At 34.4% G+C, this 19,527-nt stretch overlaps 1 protein-coding gene across 1 annotated transcript in view; it reads right to left on the bottom strand.

Annotated features, from left to right (window-relative positions):
* Positions 1-19,527, bottom strand: part of LOC137643218 (DE-cadherin-like) — a 126,554-nt gene that overhangs the window by 86,217 nt on the left and 20,810 nt on the right. Inside the window, exons 10-13 of the mRNA XM_068376066.1 lie at positions 17,513-17,707; positions 15,695-15,891; positions 8,570-8,659; positions 7,254-7,368 (exon numbers count right to left, since the gene is read on the bottom strand). Coding sequence (XP_068232167.1) covers positions 7,254-7,368; positions 8,570-8,659; positions 15,695-15,891; positions 17,513-17,707 — 597 coding nt within the window. The remainder of the gene's footprint in view (positions 1-7,253; positions 7,369-8,569; positions 8,660-15,694; positions 15,892-17,512; positions 17,708-19,527) is intronic.

Consider the following 19,527-nt stretch of genomic DNA (forward strand, 5'->3'; position numbering starts at 1 on the left):
AATTTCAAGAAGTAAACAGAAAGTGCTTCATAGATACTAGCAATGAACATCAACGTAGCAGTTTGGTAAACACCTACAGTATATACACCTAAAACTCCACATGACGTAAGGACTTATTCTAATATACTAAAGCTTTACAGACATTCATTACTGTAATTCATAAAAAAAAATTATTAAACAACAAAGTTTTCTTAAAGATCCTTCTATACGATACTCATTTCACTACACTCTTTATTTTTTAGTTTTCCTGACCAATGCACTTAAAACTATTATCTTAATATACCAGTTTTGGGGAATATTTCCTTTTTAAAAGCGGTATGCGACATTAATTAACATTGTTTCTAATGATTTACCAACTGGTAGACTAAAGTTACATAATTGAAAATCAACTACATAGTTTTAGCATTCGCCAAAATAAAAAGTGGAATCGGCTAGATGTAAAAATATGTATAGATATTCTATAAAATCTGATCCTTTTATGAACTGGCAACCTAAATAACGTCATAATTTTCCTTTTTTTCTATTTTTCATTATGTCCAAAATAATTATAGTTGTCCTAAGGGAACAAATTCGCTTTAAACCTTAATTGAAGAATCCAGGTAATGAGTGACCTCAGAATATGTCTCAGACCTGGGATCCTAATTCGCGCATAGGACTAAAAATAGAAAACTGACATCCTTTGAAGAAATACAGAGCAGCATTGATAATACTCATTGGATTAGGACTCCAACAAAACGAAATGCAGCTATCAAAAAGGACAGCGAAAAATATCCTTAAGCAAAAAGAAAAGGAAAAAGTCCCTCATAGTAATGAGTTACGTGAATAGATAAAACCAGTATGTAAATGTTAGTAATTCAAATTAAATTTTTAGCGTTTATTTGTAGATGCCAGACGCCCATAGGAAAGCTAATTAAAGGTGCTTTTATGTTTTAAACCGGAAGGAAATTGCTTTGACAGTAGAGGGAAAGGAACAGTGGTAATTAATAAAAAATGCTTTAATGGGAAGAAAGCTTTATTGCCATTACCCCCAATAAAAGAATCTAAATATCAGAGATTTTTTTTTTTTATTCCGGTTGTCGAATCCTATTTCAATGTTTTTTAACCAAATTCTATATGTAAGCATTAAAGCAAGAAATTTGAGAACTTAATAATTTTCACATTCCAAATTTTACCTCCACATACATGCATGATGATGGAGACATAAACAGAGAGAGAGAGAGAGAGAGAGAGAGAGAGAGAGAGAGAGAGAGAGAGAGAGAGAGAGAGAGAGAGAGAGAGAGAGAGAGTTAAAATTCTATGTAATACAATTGGATATGATATACTGGATGTCAATTATCAGGTAAATGATTAGCATACAATAAAAAGGTATACATTGCTTATTCTATGTTTAGGTTCCCCCAGGTTCCTCAGTGTGAGGCACCTCGTGTATCCACCAGAGAGTTGCTAATGCATCTTCCGGTGTATTTTGCATCTTCCAGTCTTGGATGGTCTTGGATGCATCTTAGGTATTTATCGAGCTTATTCTTAAAGACATCTACGCTCACTCCTGATATAGTCCATGGGCCAGAAAGTGAACCCCCCCCCCCCTAGGGAACTTTCACGACCCCCCTAGTTTTCTTCCTTAGGGTGTCCTTTATGCATATCCGGGTGTTTCCAAACACGTAAATGTGGCAAAAAGGCAAAATTGTCACTTTTTGTACAAACCGCACGCCAAATGTTCACATTTTCAGCCGCACTGACTTTGCGTCACTTTATTGGCTCTAAATTCCTTAATATCCAAACTAAGTGAACATTTTTGGTACCAACATAATGCCAAAATCTAGAGCTACACAATGGTATATAATTATGACCATAATTAATGATTAATACGTATTCCAGGGGCATTATTGTACCCCCACCCTTAATTTTGGTTCGAAAATGGGCACCTGTAACCAGTTGCTACTGATACTGATGATATTGTTGAGGCATTTGGTTACATTTCTGTATTTGATTTTGTACATAATCTTATTTAGAATATTGCATATCAGTTTCGTTCTCTAATTTCCCAAAATATATGAATTAAGTGACAATAATCAATTGATTGTATAATGGCCACATATTTTTATTGATACTTACTTTGTAGGGAACGCTTCTTAATAACTTCTGTAAATCGTGACATATCTGCATTATTTTGGTGCCAATCAAATGCTTGGAGCATATACAACTAAGCTTGATGATGTAAAGTTAATCTGTTACTGAAATCCATTATCTAAATTGCTGATACGTATCCCCCACTCCTTAAAAATAGTCCAAGTTTCAATTGATGGAACTTTGTTCTATCCTCATTTTCCCCATCATCTCTACTTTCTGGTACCAAATGGCAACAAAACAATTTATCTTTATGATTTATTATAAAAAAGATTATTTTACTAACATTTAAAGAAGGAGATGCTTTGAAGAGAAGTATACTGCTTGGACATTATTCACTGTAGAGTGGCCACCACATACTTATATCATGAATATGCATGCACAAACATAGTAAAAATGACTAAAACAATAAATGTAGGACACTACCTATTGCAGTGTGTCTTACTTTCATATCTGACAGGTGTCATTCACTGAGAGAACCAAGAAAATCATTGATTAACAGTAGAATAAGATAAATGTAACCAAAATAAAGGACATTTATAACTTAAACTGACAACTAATACCAACAAGTAAATGGTGAAGAGCTTGGAAGTCTACATTAATGTTTGAAATCTGCGAAGTTGTCTTCATATAAATACCATTATATGTGGAGTATGATGGCCTAGTTAGTCTCTCTTTGTCACTGGCAACACACAACTACAGAAAAGAATTAGCTTGACAATTTACTCATTGCATTCATGATTCTTCATCATAAATGTTGTCGGCTAGGTTGTTGATATCAATATCCTCGGTATCCAAATCGTCGTCGCTGTCAGCTTCTCTGTCTAGCACAATATCAATGAGTTCCTGTGGCAGTATATCACCTTTGACCCAGTCAGTCTGCAGCTGTCCTGAGTCATCAAGTTTCCAGCCTTTGCCTACGGGACTTGGTATATCTGGATATGGCACACTGGACGTATTCCAAACATATGCTTGGTAGTTGCATCTGAGGATATGCATGTGCAGTGATGACCTGCATGGTAGGAGCAAGCTCAGATCAATGCCATCACAACTGGACAAAGTTTGGCCTTTCTTGGGCTGGAATTTTTATCTAAACATATCATAGAGCAGCTTGTTCATGTTTTTGTAGTTGGCCTTTCCATACATACAGCAGACAAACTGTTCAAGTTCACTGAATGTTTCTTCAGAAAGTTCAGCAGTGGTTGCTAGAGAGATTAATGCTGAATGGTATTCAGGATGGGCATCAAGTGTCTTCTTTGGTGTAAGTTTACCTCGGTGAACGAAGGCACTTGTTGTATCGCATCCTGTGAATGCTTGAAAAGAGTACATGAGTTTACAGTAATCTGTACCATGTTTGCTAATAACAGCTCTCACATCAATTAGTCTTCTCTTGTTTGAAACGCCAGTATCAAATAACACAGACGGGTCAATATCTTGAGAAAACTTCAACAGCAAAAGGAAGACATCAGTGTCTGGTGAACGGACTACAATCACCTTTTCTGCACTAAATGATTTGGCAGCAAGGATGCAATGCAGAATGATCAGAGTATCTGCTTCCTCCTGTGAAGAAAATAGGTCCTGCACCTGCATGGTCTAAACAGTCAATCCATCCTCACTTGTAAGGAGAGTGCATTCGTCCTTATTCACAAAATATACATCAATTTGTAAACTTATTGCATGGTTGTAATGTTTGCCCCTCAATATTTTATCAATCGATCCACTTGCACATACACCAGCCTCAATAATGATGTCCTCAAAGCCTGTGGCGGACATCATCTTCCCGATGACACCAAGGTATGAGTAGATTGACAATACCATGTTCTACGTGTTGTTCCAGCCCCTGATGGTGTTTCTTCAGACAGGTCGAAGTTGTCCCAGCTGAAGTGGAGAACTACATCATTCATACGAGATGATATGGCTGCGGGAAGTAAGGATTCCTGTGTGTTGATTTGGTTACATATGGCAATTTTTACCTCCATCACTTGGGAATATGACTAACAGTGACCGAAATGATTCAGCAGTGTAATGAGCTCAGCACTTCCTGTCATATGTCTCAAAGTTATTCCAAGAAGAACATGTTTAGGCACTTTCCATTCTCCTCGGCTCATAGCATAACATACATCTTGAGCACGTGAATCAACCATTCTCTCCATCTTTGACGAAATATTTTTAAATGGTTTCCCACATAGAAGCTGCGACAGAAAGTTAATCAGGAATGGTGGTGGTTTGTTCTTTATGGACATCAACTGCGCTGCTGTAGGTGGCCATGGCAGTACGGGTGCATTCCTTTTGGCATCCATCAGTTGTCGCCTGAGCATCATAGCTGCTTCCTGGAGAAACCTTTCCTCAGAGGCGGCCATCTCAAATGCGGCCTCTACTGCTTGTCCAACTGGTAAGAGGTCAGAATATAGAAGTTCACTTCGGTATTTGGGTGCCCAGAATTTAACCTTGTGACTAAAATGCTTCTCCAACTTATTCTTGAGTTTATAGGTTTTGTAGTTTGGATTGTAAGTTGATGGATGATGTTCTTGTAAATATAGCAAATATTTCTCTTTCAACATTGTCACACGTTCTACGTTGCACCCCTTCATTATATGTTCTTCAACATAATCACAGATGTAGGAGAATGCTTCGCTATGGGCAGCTAAATGTTCAACAGCACTCTGATCCGGCTCTTTATTAACATTTCACTCCTGCTTACGGGTGTAATCTCTGCGACAAGAATTATGAGAATGTGCCTCTCGTACTTGCAAGTCACAGCCTTCAATCTTTCCAAGTAATGTGTAGTCATTTTGATGCTTTGCAGCCTGTAGTATTGACTCAGCTGCAGTTTCTGTAACACATTTTGTTGAAAACTCTCTGACACCTCTCTGAAGGAAATAAAATTGATGAGGATGATACTTGCTCTCGATTTGAAGTTGAAGGCCCTTCGTTATCTTTAACTGGATGTTGTCGTTTTCTACTTTTTATATGACCAACATTTATAAACTTTTGATAACACCTCCTGTGTATTCCATGGGTATTTGCATTCAGCGTCTCTGGATCTTTTCATAGATTTCATCCATCCTCATAATAGCATGAGCAATAGCTTTGCGGAGCTGCACTGATTTCTTGATCTTTACAAAGCTCACATCAGTCAGTTTTCGAACAATTTTATCAGTCTTCTGTTCAGAAAAATCTATAATGTAAGTCCTTTTGACACACTCCGCAGAGATTTTTTTCCTCTGACTTTTCTTTTTCAGTAAAATAACTGGACGTTCTACCATGCTGACTAATTATCAACAGTTGATATTGGATCCTTTGCCTGAATTGCAAACGCATCATAATTTATGCACAGAACCAATTTCAGAAAGCTGGAGAATATATTGTTATCTATTGACACCAAAATGGTGCAGTTATGTATCAATTTACAGAAGTTATGGAGAAAAGTGGGTATTGCTGATAATATGTGGCCATTATCCAATCAATCGATTATTGTCGCTTAATTCACACATTTTGGGAAATTAGTGAACGAAACTGATATGCAATATTCTAAATAAGATTATGTACAAAATCAAATACAGAAATGTAACCAAATGCCTCAAAAATTTCATTAGTATCAGTAGCAACTAGTTACACGTGCCCATTTTCGAACAAAAATTAAGGGTAGGGGGTACAATAAATGCCCCTGGAATACGTATTAATCATTAATTATGGACATAATTATATACCAATGTGTAGCTCTTGGTCTTAACATTATGTTGGTACCAAAAATGTTCACTTAGTTTGAATATTTAGGAAGTTAGAGCCAATAAAGCGACGCAAAGTCAGTGCGGCTGAAAATGTGAACATTTGGCGTGCGGTTCGTACAAAAAGTGACAATTTTGCCTTTTTGCCACATTTATGTGTTTGGAAACACCCGGATATGCATAAAGGACACCCTAAGGAAGAAAACTAGGGGGGTCGTGAAAATTCCCTAGGGGGAGGAGGGTTTCACTTTCTGGCCCATGGACTAATATGTTTCTTAGATGAGCTGGCAGCACATTAAATAGTCATTGCATAATCGATACTGGTGCGTAGTGGATTAATGTCCTGTGCGCCTTCCTTAGTTTTCCTGGCATAGTTTTTGGCACTATTAATCTACCTCGGCTTGCTCTTTCTGATATTTTTAGCTCCATAATGTTTTCAGTAATTCCTTCGATTTGCTTCCATGCTTGTATTATCATGTAGCTTTCTCTTCTCCTTTCTAGACTGTATAGTTTTAGAAATTGTAGTCTTTCCCATTAATCAAGGTCCTTAACTTCTTCTATTCTAGCAGTATAGGACCTTTGTGCACTCTTTATTTGTGCAATATCCTTTTGGTAGTGTGGGTACCATATCACATTGCAGTACTCGAGTGTACTACGTACTTAGGTTATGTAAAGCATAATCATGTGTTCAGCTTTTCTTGCTTTAAAGTGTCTGAATAGCATTCCCATTTTTGCTTTACATTTAGCCAACAGTGTTGCTATTTGGTCGTTGCATAACATATTCCTATTTAACATTACACCAAGGTCTTTAATTGCTTCCTTGTTTGTGATTGTCTCGTTATTAGGTCCCTTGTATGTATATACCATTCCTTCTCTGTTTCCATAATTTATTAATTCGAATTTATCGGAGTTAAATACCATTCTATTTATCTCCACCCATTCAAATATTTTCTTTATATCTCTTTGTAGTAGGTTCCTATCTTATTCACAAGTAATTTCTCTACTTATTCTTGTGTAATAGGCGAAACTTCTCACTATAGATTTTTTAACATTACAGTCTATGTGTGAGATCATAATAACAAACAGCAGTGCAGCTAATACCGTACCCTGTGGCACGCCAGATATTACCTGATCTTCATCTGATTTCTCGTCATTTGCAACCACTATTTGTTTTCTTTTTTGCAGGAATTCTTTTACCCATTTTCCTATCTTTCCCGCAATATTATGCTTTCTCATTTTTTTCTCTAATATATTATGGTCTACCTTGTCAAAGGCTTTTGCAAAATCTAGATAGATCACATCTGTGTCTTTTGCTGGAGAGAGAGAGAGAGAGAGAGAGAGAGAGAGAGAGAGAGAGAGAGAGAGAGAGAGAGAGAGAGACGCGTTAATAATACTCACAATTAATTGGATCGTCAGCGTGTATTCCTGGATGGTCTCAAAATCCAAATTCCTTGAGGCGACAAAAACCGTCACACCTGTGCTATCGTGACACTCCTCCGAATGCTCCTGTCGTCTGTGGACACCAGTGAGATATAGCTATTAGAGTAATGTGAGAATCACTTTATTATTCTTCACCATAAGCATGCCAGGGTCCTTTGCGAATGAAGTCAGTGGAATGCAAACCTTGTTATTTGTTATCATATTCAATTACCAGTTTTCTTTCACATTTGGAAATCCTTCCAAATGTTCATTACTGTCATTGAAATAATCTCAAGACTTCATTACCATTCATTTAGGAAATAAGCGGACCCTAATTTTCATAAATTGAAATTTCGGTAAATTGCTATGATGTTTATAAAAATTCTAGGACTGCACGGTTGCAGATAGTTACCAGACTTAATCACAGATAGAATATTGATTTTATTGCCTGTAGATCATTAGATAAAAACTCCATTACTACTATGTTGGTTAAAAATCTTTCAAAAATAGTACAAATAGAAGAATTAAAGACCCGCACATACAAATTCAAATGTATTGACAGTGTGTTCCCTTAACGGGCAGAACTAAATTCATCACCTAACAAAATAAAAGAATAAATTATTAATTATACAAAAAACGACGAATTTTTCTCCATTACGAATGTATGAGATTCTGAGCTTTTTTATTCTACGGATCGATAGGAAACTTAGAAAAATACAATCCAAATTGCATCTATATATCATGTGTCACTAAACATTAATATTCAAGAAAAAGTGGGCAAAGAAGGGAATATATTACTGAACGAAGTGCTAAATAATTTATTCTTCCATTAAAGAGTTACCTCAATAAGTCATAAAGGATAAAGTTCATCTTCTCTGGATTATCATATCAAAGTTGAGGAATAATTTTTCATGACTTTCTTGAAGCATCCAAAATATAGTGCAGTTTGATATTGAACTAAATATTACAATCGATAAATAATTCAACCACCAAATTTCTTCTGGTCTTGAGAGAGAGAGAGAGAGAGAGAGAGAGAGAGAGAGAGAGAGAGAGAGAGAGAGAGAGAGAGAGAGAGAGAGAGAGGGGGGGTTACCCTTTCCGAGTTTAAAAATATAAAATAGCTAGAGAAATCTTCAAAATCTGAACAATGTTAACGTGTCCCCTTTGTATTTCTATAATGGTGAAAATTTTGACATTTTTTTTTTCTATTCTACTCAAGAATAAATAGGTATGTATTTATACATTGTGCTTTTAATAAACAAAGAGCATGTTATGCATTGTGCGTTATTACTCACCTGATGGCAAATGTCCCATCGGAATTAGTATCTGGCGTGTTGCCGTTCAGTAGGGTGAAGTAAACGAGCGAGCTGTCTGCCAGATTAGACCTAAAAGGAAAAATAAAGGAATCTTGGGACAAGGAACTTTGAAGATTAATGATCGTGAAGAAGGATTTCGTATTCAGATGATTCTTAATAAAATCAAAGGAAGCCGTTGTCAATGAAGGCATGAAATTTGAGAATTATGTAAATGAAATTATAATTTAGAAAAAAAAATCAAAGTTCTGATAAGTACATATACGGTAGATAATTCTTCAAAATTCTCAGGTGATATGTAACTTGAAACATTCTTCATGTACCGAATGATTCTTAACTTAGCTAGGGATTGGAGAATTGTGTAAAGTAACTGTAAATCTAAAACATCAAACGCTAAGATTTTTGGTATGAGAGTAAACCGTGAATTCCATATTATGTCTGCCCTATGAAGAATTATGATAACAAAATAAAGAAAAATACAGCTAGGAAGATGAAAATTAACATAAATTAGGTGTATAAAAAAGGCCAAGCCATTCAATTAATATTCTACTATACTCCTTTCCCATTTACTAATAATCTGATTGCCTTACTACTCATTTTCCATTTGACAGTAACTTTTATATTTTTACATCATTCACACCCATCACTCTTTATCATTCGTATTCCACAAATCTTAAAAATTTTCACTAAATCGTCACTCATCGGCCTTCTCCTCAAAGTACGTTTTCGGTTTGCTTATTATATTCTAAAATTTGTGCGTGTATTACCTACTTGTAAAATTCATCCCACCTTTTTAACGTACTTAATCCCTGACTAAGGTAAGTACCTCATTCATCCTCTTGAAAACACTGCCAAAATGAGCTCTTTTGTCCTCCCCTGCAATTTAAAGTCCCATTATTTCCCTATAAAACTTTACATTTTACTTTACTTCCACTGAGCGTTTCGTATTAAAAGTTCCATGCGGAATCAGAGACCGCCATACCTGCATTTTAAATTGTAAACATGAATTCATTCCATTTCAGCACCTTCAACCCTTTCTTCGTACTTTTTCCCTTTATTCTAATCTCACTTGCTTTTCATCAATTCGCTAGTCTAACCTTCGTTTACAACTAAATTTGAAATATTTAGCTCCAAACAGAACTACATTATTTACCTTTTCTTTTGTCTCAGGAAAAATTCATTCTTAGATTTAACCCCAGTAACGATCCATCTCACCATTATATCTATCCTTTCCCTGTTCCATCAACTCTGATTACCACATAATCTAGTTTCCCTCACTTGTATCTGCTTTCCTAAGCACGCCATGTACACATAGCAAATCTTATTTTTTTTTTTCTTATCTGAATTTTTGTAATATGAGTTTTCAAACCAAGAGAAGCAAGAGCGCTACTCGTTTCATTCGTCAGCATTCTACCGGAATAAGAATGTGACAGTTATTGGCTATTTAAGCTATCTACACACCATTTTCTCCACTGAGGGAGATAAAATATTTCAACTTGGGACAAAAGGATTTTATATTCCATGCCCCTTCCTACAGTAGACACATTAATACTGTAGATTAGTGACACTCTTTATAAACATGTTTGGTGTTAGAGTGTGTCTGTAAGAGAGCATTGCTTTCGAAGCGGTGTGTGGCCTTTCTATGCTCTTATTTGAAGTGCAGCCTCTCCATTCAACTATTGGTAGCAGTAGTAGTAGTGTTAGTGGTAGTATTAGTTGGAAGGAAGGAGGAGGAGAAGCGGTGACTGGGAGAGGGAGTGAACTTGGAGGAATAATGCTTTGCTAAAGGAGGGAATGAAGTAGGCATTGAATAGTGTGAGGGAAGGGAGGGAAGAAATTGAATAATGTAGAAGGGGGGAGGATGAAGGAGGGGCACACATCTTTTCATGTAATCCTCCTCTCGGTGAGACCTTCCTCCAGAGAAAGGATTAATTTGGTCGTTGGTGATAACAGAATCCGGTACTTAGGAATTCTACCTTAACCTTGAGAAAATATTATAAAGTTCAGCACTTTTTACACTACTTATGAAAGACTCAAAACATAGAATGTAAATAATCATTACGTTTCCACAAAGATCTTAGCTGAAGAGGTAAGTAACCTCCAACTTAGTCATAGAAGTAAATCAATGTGTATATTTCCCATCCATTTCTCGTCATTTTTTCCAACCTATGAGTTTTCTAGTTTGCTGAGATATCCCATAAAAGGATGTAACTGTTATTGCATGTAAGTCAAATAATGGTTGAATCGATAACCCACTGACAAAGGTGACTCGGTTGAGAATTAATGATGGTTTAGTATGGCCCTATAATGAGAATACGAGTGAATAAGTGATCTTTTGAGTAAAATAAAGGTAACATTTGTATTAAGACAAAAAGAAGTGAGATTGGTTTCAACATAAGAAATTAAGAGAGACAGAAAGGGAGTATATTATCAGATTTATCTTTTTTACTCACATCTTACTTTTCAATTACCATATTTTCCTAAGATAGAAAAGATATACATAATAATTATTTTCTCTTCAAAACAACACGAATTAGCAAGTAAATCAATAGAGAGAGAGAGAGAGAGAGAGAGAGAGAGAGAGAGAGAGAGAGAGAGAGAGAGAGAGAGAGAACTGGCCCTACCCTATTTCGGCTTTTTTTTAAATTAGGATCCCTTTCCAGGTTAAAACATTATTTTTTTGGCAAATGTAAAGATTCACCTCTCCAGAATTTTCCTTCGAAAGAAAATTATTGCATAGTTGTACACACCTTCACACGAACATTGTACATATATGTATATACATACATATATATATATATATATATTTTATATATATATATATATATATATATATATATATATATATATATATATATATATATATATATATATATATATATATATATATCATCATCATCATCATCTCCTCCTACATCTATTGAAGCAAAGGGCCTCGGTTAGATTTCGATAGTCGTCTCTATCTTGAGCTTCTAATTGAATACTTCATTCATCTCCTACTTAGCGCTTCATAATCCTCAGCCATGTAGGTCTGGGTCTTCCAACTTTTTTATTGTCTTGTGGAGCCCAACTGACCGTTTGCTGAACTAATCTCCCTTGGGGATTGTGAAGAGCATGCCCAAACCATCTCCATCTACCCCTCACACTGATCTCATCAACATATGGCACTCGAGTAATCTCTCTTATAGATTCATTTCTAATCCTGCCCTGCCATTCAACTCCCAATATCCTCCTGGGTGCTTTGTTCTCAAATCTACTAAATCTTTAGGAGATTGTTTCATTGTCATACCATGTCTCATGGTTCTAGGAATTCTTGCCGCATACATTTTCGCCGTAGGACTTTTTGTCTCGGACTTTTTGCCGTAGGAAACTTTGCCACTAGGTATTTTTGCCGTAAGGAATTCCTGCCGCAAATTGCATATTACTTTTATAATTTAAAGGTATATGAAAGAGCTGACCTATAAAAAAAAAAATAAGTATAGTGGCCTACATACATACATCTAATGTGATGGATGGTCTCTGATAATTAGCTCTTACTTATGAAGTTTTAAACAAGCAGTTTTAGCCCATACATACACTCCACTGGTCTTTGGTAAATAGCTCGTGCTTCCAAAGTTTAAAACAAGTTGCTTATAAACAAGAAGTATACATACCTACTTACATACATACATACACATATATCTAATTAGCTCTTACTTAGTAAATTTTAAACAAGCAGTTTTTAGCATACATACATACACTCTACTACATACATGAATGCCGTATAATTATTAAAATATATCTAAATTATGAGTATAAAAGGTTATGAGAATAATAGTGTATTATAAAACTGAAAGTTTATTGATTTAAAACAAATAATAAATTTAAGAGCAATAGAAGTTACAATAAATATTCAAATATTCATCATTGTCAAAATAAAATCAATAACAAAGGTATTACAATATGGAAGGTTTATTCATTTAAAATTCAAAATATTTGAAAAAAAAACAAAAACTTTAATTAAGTTTAGAATGAGTGCAAAATCATAGCAATACTCCGTAAATAGTGTACTTTACGCTGAAAATCATATCTCGAAACAATTCTTTATATTCGTACATAAACATATTTGTATTTTTTCTTCATGTGAGATGCTTCGCCGTGTTCAATATCAATTCTTTTCTTTTTTGCTAGACTCTCTTCGTTTTCACACTTCCAATAAGTTTTACTTTCTAATGTTCTGTCGATTCTGTATACGAAATTATTATCGTCAACTCTTTCATATACCTTTAAATTATAAAAGTAATATGCAATTTGCGGCAAGAATTCCTTACGGCATAAATACCTAGTGCCAAAAATTCCTACGACAAAAAGTCCGTGACAAAAAGTCCTACGGCGAAAATGTATGCGGCAAGAATTCCGGTCACCCATGTTCATGTCCATAGAGTAACACCGATCTCACTAAACGGATACATAGTTTCATTTTTATATGTAATTTCAGGCGATTTGATTTCCAAATTGCATGTAAAACGTGCATTATCAAGCATAAACAAGATTTTCTATTATCAGTGCAGGAGAAGAAAAGAGATAAGAAAAAGCAATACCATTACAGTGTATGAGAGTGTATGAAATACGCGTGAGTTACTATACTATCTCATTGCCTACCCCAACCAGTTGACTCAACTACGAGACAATTAAATGGTGCGACGTTATAAGGCGTATTAATAAAAATGAAAACTGGTTCAACTGTACCAACTCCTCCGAAATGTGGGAAAATATCCAGAAATTAGTTTTACAGTTCAAACATCAATCACTGTCACTAGTTGAAATTACAATGTCTCACATGTGAATCACAGGAAAGTTGATTGATATGAATATAAAATTAACACACTAGAAGCGAATGAAAACAAATTTGCAGAGGCAAATATAGCAGTCACATACAAATGCAAATAATCTACGCATTCAAACGGCATCAGTAAATAATAAGATGTAATTACATATCGTGAAAAAGAACCAGCGTGAAAAATGTTTTGGTAGCAAAACCATTTTCGAAGTAAGGACATAGGCAGGTGAATAATAACGAGATTATCAAGTTTTGCTGTCATTCTGAATGAGGTTGCCAGTAAACGTACTGTTCAAATTACATGGCATTTTTGAAGCTGAGTAAACTCTCCATATTAAATTTAATTTTACAAGGCTGCAATGAGATCATGCTATTACTGAAAATTTGATAGGATCACTTTATAAATTGCACTTACTTTTGGACAGTTGGTGTTTCCATAGTAACTGAGATATATATCTACGTGCAAAATCTTATTTGCAAGAGAATTCTATCTCTAATAATACGAAAAAATTAATTTTAGGACTGCTACAACATATTTCTTTTAGCAAGGTTGAAACGTTTTAAGGATTTTTAGACTAAGAATTCGTACCTAAATATAGGAGTTCAACAACACATTCATAAATCAAATAAATCTTATTTTAAGCAGCGAAAGCTCGTACAACAGTCCTACATCTATAATTAGTAAATAAAAAATCGTACATCCTTATTTCACATCGAATGTTACAAATTTTCTCTTCTCCGACCAGAAAGACTATTTCTGTGACAGAAATTTAGGGGTCTGTGAAAACAGAAAACTATTTACCTATTAATAATTTGCTTTTCAATCCATGCCCATCTGAGTATATGTTTCTTAACGGAGGTTCTTTTTCAGGCACAAATAGAACCTACACAACTTATCTGGTGCATTATATCATCATGTTTTCATGAAAGATGATGAACATATTGTAGATTACCTCTTTCACATTTTTAATGCTATAGACCGGGCTTTCCAATGGACCTTCCTGTTAAGGTCCTTACCAACCAACCTTACTCCTCTCTGTGAAACCATTTCCCTCTTTCCGTACTCTCTACATTCATTCAGCATTGGAGGTCATTTCATTATCATACACAATTGCTCCCGGTTAGAACCAAAAAGACTAAATTTCCTACCTAATAACTTTACTATTGAGACTCCCAACATTCCTGCTATTGAAATGTCTCCGAGTTTCACTTGACAAATTTTCTTCGTCAACCTTATTCCATAGAATTGGTTAAAAGATAATCAGCAACTTATTTACCTTCTGGCAAACATATCAAATTACTTTCCATTCTACGAAGGCAAATGTTATTTTGATCACACCTTATTTCCCAGCAGTAAGCTCTAGAACTTTTCATCTCTTTACGAAAGCAGCGAATTACAACATAATGATTGAGATGTGTATTGTTATATCATAATGCTGATTACGCCAATGTTGCGGTGTTCTAGCCTTTTCATTCTAACATAAAAGAGGAAAAAGCAGAATACACTGACAAAAGCATACACTCTTTAACGTAAATAATATCATGACGTCATAATTCAGCAGAACACAAAGCCTCCTGAGCTTATATTGTTATCTTTCTTTATAAAGAGAAATCCGAAAATAGGAATCCATATCCTCATCAGTACATTTGAGAAACCTTGTGTTGCCATCCAATAAGCACAGCATAAAAAGAATTTCACGAAAGATATTTGCAGCAGTTTAACGTAACAGGAAAAATAATATATTGCACATACGAGTGTATAATGGGAAGTTAGGAAGGGTGCCATCTGAAATTATGACAAAGTAACTTAAAGGTGACATCGGATGTGAAAATATCTATGATGATGTAAACGATAATCTTTATTCCCCCACGTGACCTCCTTCCTACATAAAAGGCTTCAATTCCCCCATCCTAATTTCAAAACGTAAATTTATGACGAAACCAGATATTTGTGTGAAATATTCCAACGCACAAATATCGCAATTTTATGGAATCGGTTTCATCCCTTGCTTCTACACAAATTGGGAAATAAAAATAGTTACAAAATGACGTATTCATAATGAACAATAGCACTAATCAAGCAAATATAAATTGGATACATATATAATATAACAAAGCCATAAAATAAATGAACTTTGCACTTGAGTAAAATATAATAATGGGGGTTAGCTTGTTTTTACATCGAGCATTGTTTAGTTTATGTAACAATATCTTTTTGTCTATGTAAGATTGCTTTTAAAAAGCTTGCATTGATTGAAAAAAATCCCCCTCCCTAAGACAAAACTGACCTTGCACACAGCGTCAGGACATGAGTATTTTCAGTTGTGTTTTCCCAGACCTCTGGGTACAGGGGTTGTTGGCTGACAATCGTGGGCGGCAGCTCATCCGATGAGACCACCTGAATGCGGACGTCAGCCGAAGACCACAACACAGGACTTCCTTTATCAGAGGCTCGAGCTCGCATCTCAAACAGACGACTATTTGCCTGGAAGGAACAAAAAACAAAAGGCTCACTACTCAATGAATAGTAAATTTGAGGTAAACGGTGTTTGCATTGCAGCTTTTATATGTATATGTATATATATATATATATGTGTGTATATATACATATATATAAATATATATATATATATATATATATATATATATATATATATATATATATATATATATATATACATATATACATATATATTTATATAGATATATATATATATATATATATATATATATATATATATATATATATATACATACATATATATATATATATATATATATATATATATATATATATATATATATATATATATATATAAATTATATATATATATATATATATATACAGTATATACACATACATATATATATATATATATATATATATATATATATATATATATATATATATATATATATATATATATAAAATCATATATATATATATATATATATATATATATATATGAATATATATATATATATATATGTATGTATAATTTTGCACATTTAAACGTTGTTTCCATATTCATATAAGCTATATATTATACTCCTCTTAATATTTGGATTCTCTCTACTTTAGGATCAGAGACCCAAGGAAAAATCAACTCAAAGATTATAGCTTCTGGTCGGCCGAGGAATCAAACTTGAGCCCAAGAAACTGAGGTTCCATTGACTTGGCTGAGTTGTTAAGTCAATTGAACCTCAGTTTCTTGGCCCTGGGTTCGATTCCCAGGCCGATCAGAAGCTATAATCTTTGAGTTGATTTCTCCTTGGGTCTCTGATCCCGAGTTACAGAGAGTCCAGATATTAGAAGTATAATATTTGTCATTACGAAAAGTATAACAGAGAGAAAGAATATCAAATGCAATGGCTTTATACTTTTCTTTTTCCAAAATACCAAATATATTTATTACCGAATTATTATAAATCCCTTATCAAAGCAACAACAAAAAATATTACAAAAAAATAAAATTGTACATTTGTGAAATTTTTATTTTTTGTTTTAAATTGTGATATTAATCAGAGAAAGGTTTGAAAACATATCCATTCTTCAGCTCATTAGAATGTAGATTCATTTGCCTAATACTAAATGGCAGAAGTAGAGACGAGATTCGTTTTATACGTTTTTATTCCAAACAGAACAATGGGCTCGCATAGGTTTCAAACTTTAAAATAGAATATGGATTTGTAGGCTACATATATGAAAAGACGAGGAATTCGTCCAAAATACATTATGGTTATTTACGGAATTTTGATTAAAATCTTGACGAATATTAAAAAAAAAAATAATTGAATACGATATGAAGAAGCTTTTATATCCAAGAGAGTTAAAGAATTCAAAAATAATTTTTATCAAATATTACAACCATTGTAAATGGAATAAGTAATCCCGACGAAACGTCACGTGATTCTGGAGTGCATAGTAGAAGCGTAAATATCAACTCTCCTTGCATTCCATTCACATTCAATATCCTCACTTTACTACCATTAAGATAATTCATTTCTAGTTAAAAACAAACAAAAAAGACCAATAATATAAAAGATATTCTAAGTAAAAAATATTACATTTTACAATGGTAAAACTATTGATAATTTGCTCTTACCATACTTTTCTGCAGAGGGTTGGTAAGAGTGATGATGCCAGTATCTGTGTTAATGGAGAAGTACTTCATGTCGTCAGGGCTGCCTTGCAAAGTGTAAGAAATCTCGGCGTTGCTGCCTGAGTCCATATCGGTGGCTGGAACCCTCAGCACGGGAGTGCCAGCAGCGTGGTCTGTACTTATCGTCTCTTCGTATATCTGTGCTTGGACAAGAGAAAACACACAATGCAGAGTTAGTGCTGTCATATCTGCTACAGGGCTTTTTCGTGCACTATTTCTGTTATCCTCCTTTTTAATTTTTGGTGGGTTCATAAGCTAGAGTTCTTCATATTAAACGAGCGTTTAGCTGCTTGTACTGTGTGTAGCTATAAACTAAAATATTAAAAACTGACGGTTGCAACACTTAACCCTTTTCCTAGATAGTATGGTACAAAAAAAAAAAAAAAAAGTCACTGCAAAATTCGTACTATAATTACTGAATCGTAGATGGATCATATAAGCAAGGAATCTCTCATATTGTTACCTAATTCACACTTGTATACAAAAGGGTCATCAATGGCACGTTAAATCCCATAATGCACACATATACACACACACACACTCACACACACACACACGGTCACTGCCACAATAACCATCATCGCCATCGTCTACCTTTTATACATACCCTCTCGTGTTTCATGCCATTTCTTTCTAGCATTTTTCCATTTTATCTTTCCAGCAATTTATAAATCTTCCCCACCCCCAATCATAAATATTTTGTATCCTTTTTACCAGCCTATAACCCTTCACTATTTATATATAGCCAAACCATTTTACACTATTCAAATCCATCCTTTTACCTTTGCTAAATGTTTTACTACCCCTACGAATGTCCAGACTTTCCTTCCTTCTGAATCTAATATCATTTTTATAATTTCATAAACAAATAATCACATCACCTTGTCCGTTTGCTTTCATTCACTTGTAAAATCCACATTTTACCGCCATGAAAGAAAGTTAGTTCAATAACTACATCATCTTTTCCCACTTCGGCTCCTTCCATTTTTGCACCTTGAATTTCCTATTCATTGGCTTTACTCATTTCTTATCCAATCATCGTCCATATTACTTACTCCAAAATCCTCTACAGTAATTCCAAACTTCATTTACACCTCCACATAGTTATACAAACACTTTTCACCCACTGGAAAATGTAGCAAGAACGACACCTGTCAATATCCCCTTTCCAGGTTGATTGCCCATAAATTTGTTTCTTTCTTAAATATATCTCTTCATGGATAGGGAGGGGAACTCTATTCCTTGATCGGGGTCGAGCTAATTCAGTACGAAACGTGAACGCTACATATATATATATATATATATATATATATATATATATATATATATATATATATATATATATATAGATAGATAGATAGATAGATAGATATATATAGATATATATATATATGTATATATATATATATATATATATATATATATATATATATATATATATATATATATATATATATATATAAATAAATTTCTACCTCATACTTGGGATCGAACGCTAGCCCCTTCTAATGAAAGGCCAGGTCGAAACCAACGATGCCACAAGAGGCCATAATAGATATCGGAACCTGACGCTACCCAGCTGTCCGAGGATTTACCTGGCGAGACATCAGTCTCTTGCCAGCGAGTTTTACCCGATATCCCGGCCCACCACGTGACACAATTGGTAGTAATTCATTCAAATTACCCCTAATGAGTCAATATGGATAAATATCAACACAACATCGTGTTCAAATAGAAATAAATTTCTACCTCATACTTGGGATTGAATGCTAGCCCCTTCTAATGAAAGGCCAGGTCGAAACCAACCATGACACGAGAGGCCATAAAAGATATCGGAACCTGACGCTACCCAGCTGTCCGAGGATTTACCTGGCGAGACATCAGTCTCTTACCAGCGAGTTTTACCCGATATCCCGGCCAACCACGTGCCACAATTGGTAATAATTCATTCAAATTAC

Source organism: Palaemon carinicauda, chromosome 6 (assembly GCF_036898095.1).
Source record: "Palaemon carinicauda isolate YSFRI2023 chromosome 6, ASM3689809v2, whole genome shotgun sequence".
NCBI lineage: Eukaryota > Metazoa > Arthropoda > Malacostraca > Decapoda > Palaemonidae > Palaemon > Palaemon carinicauda.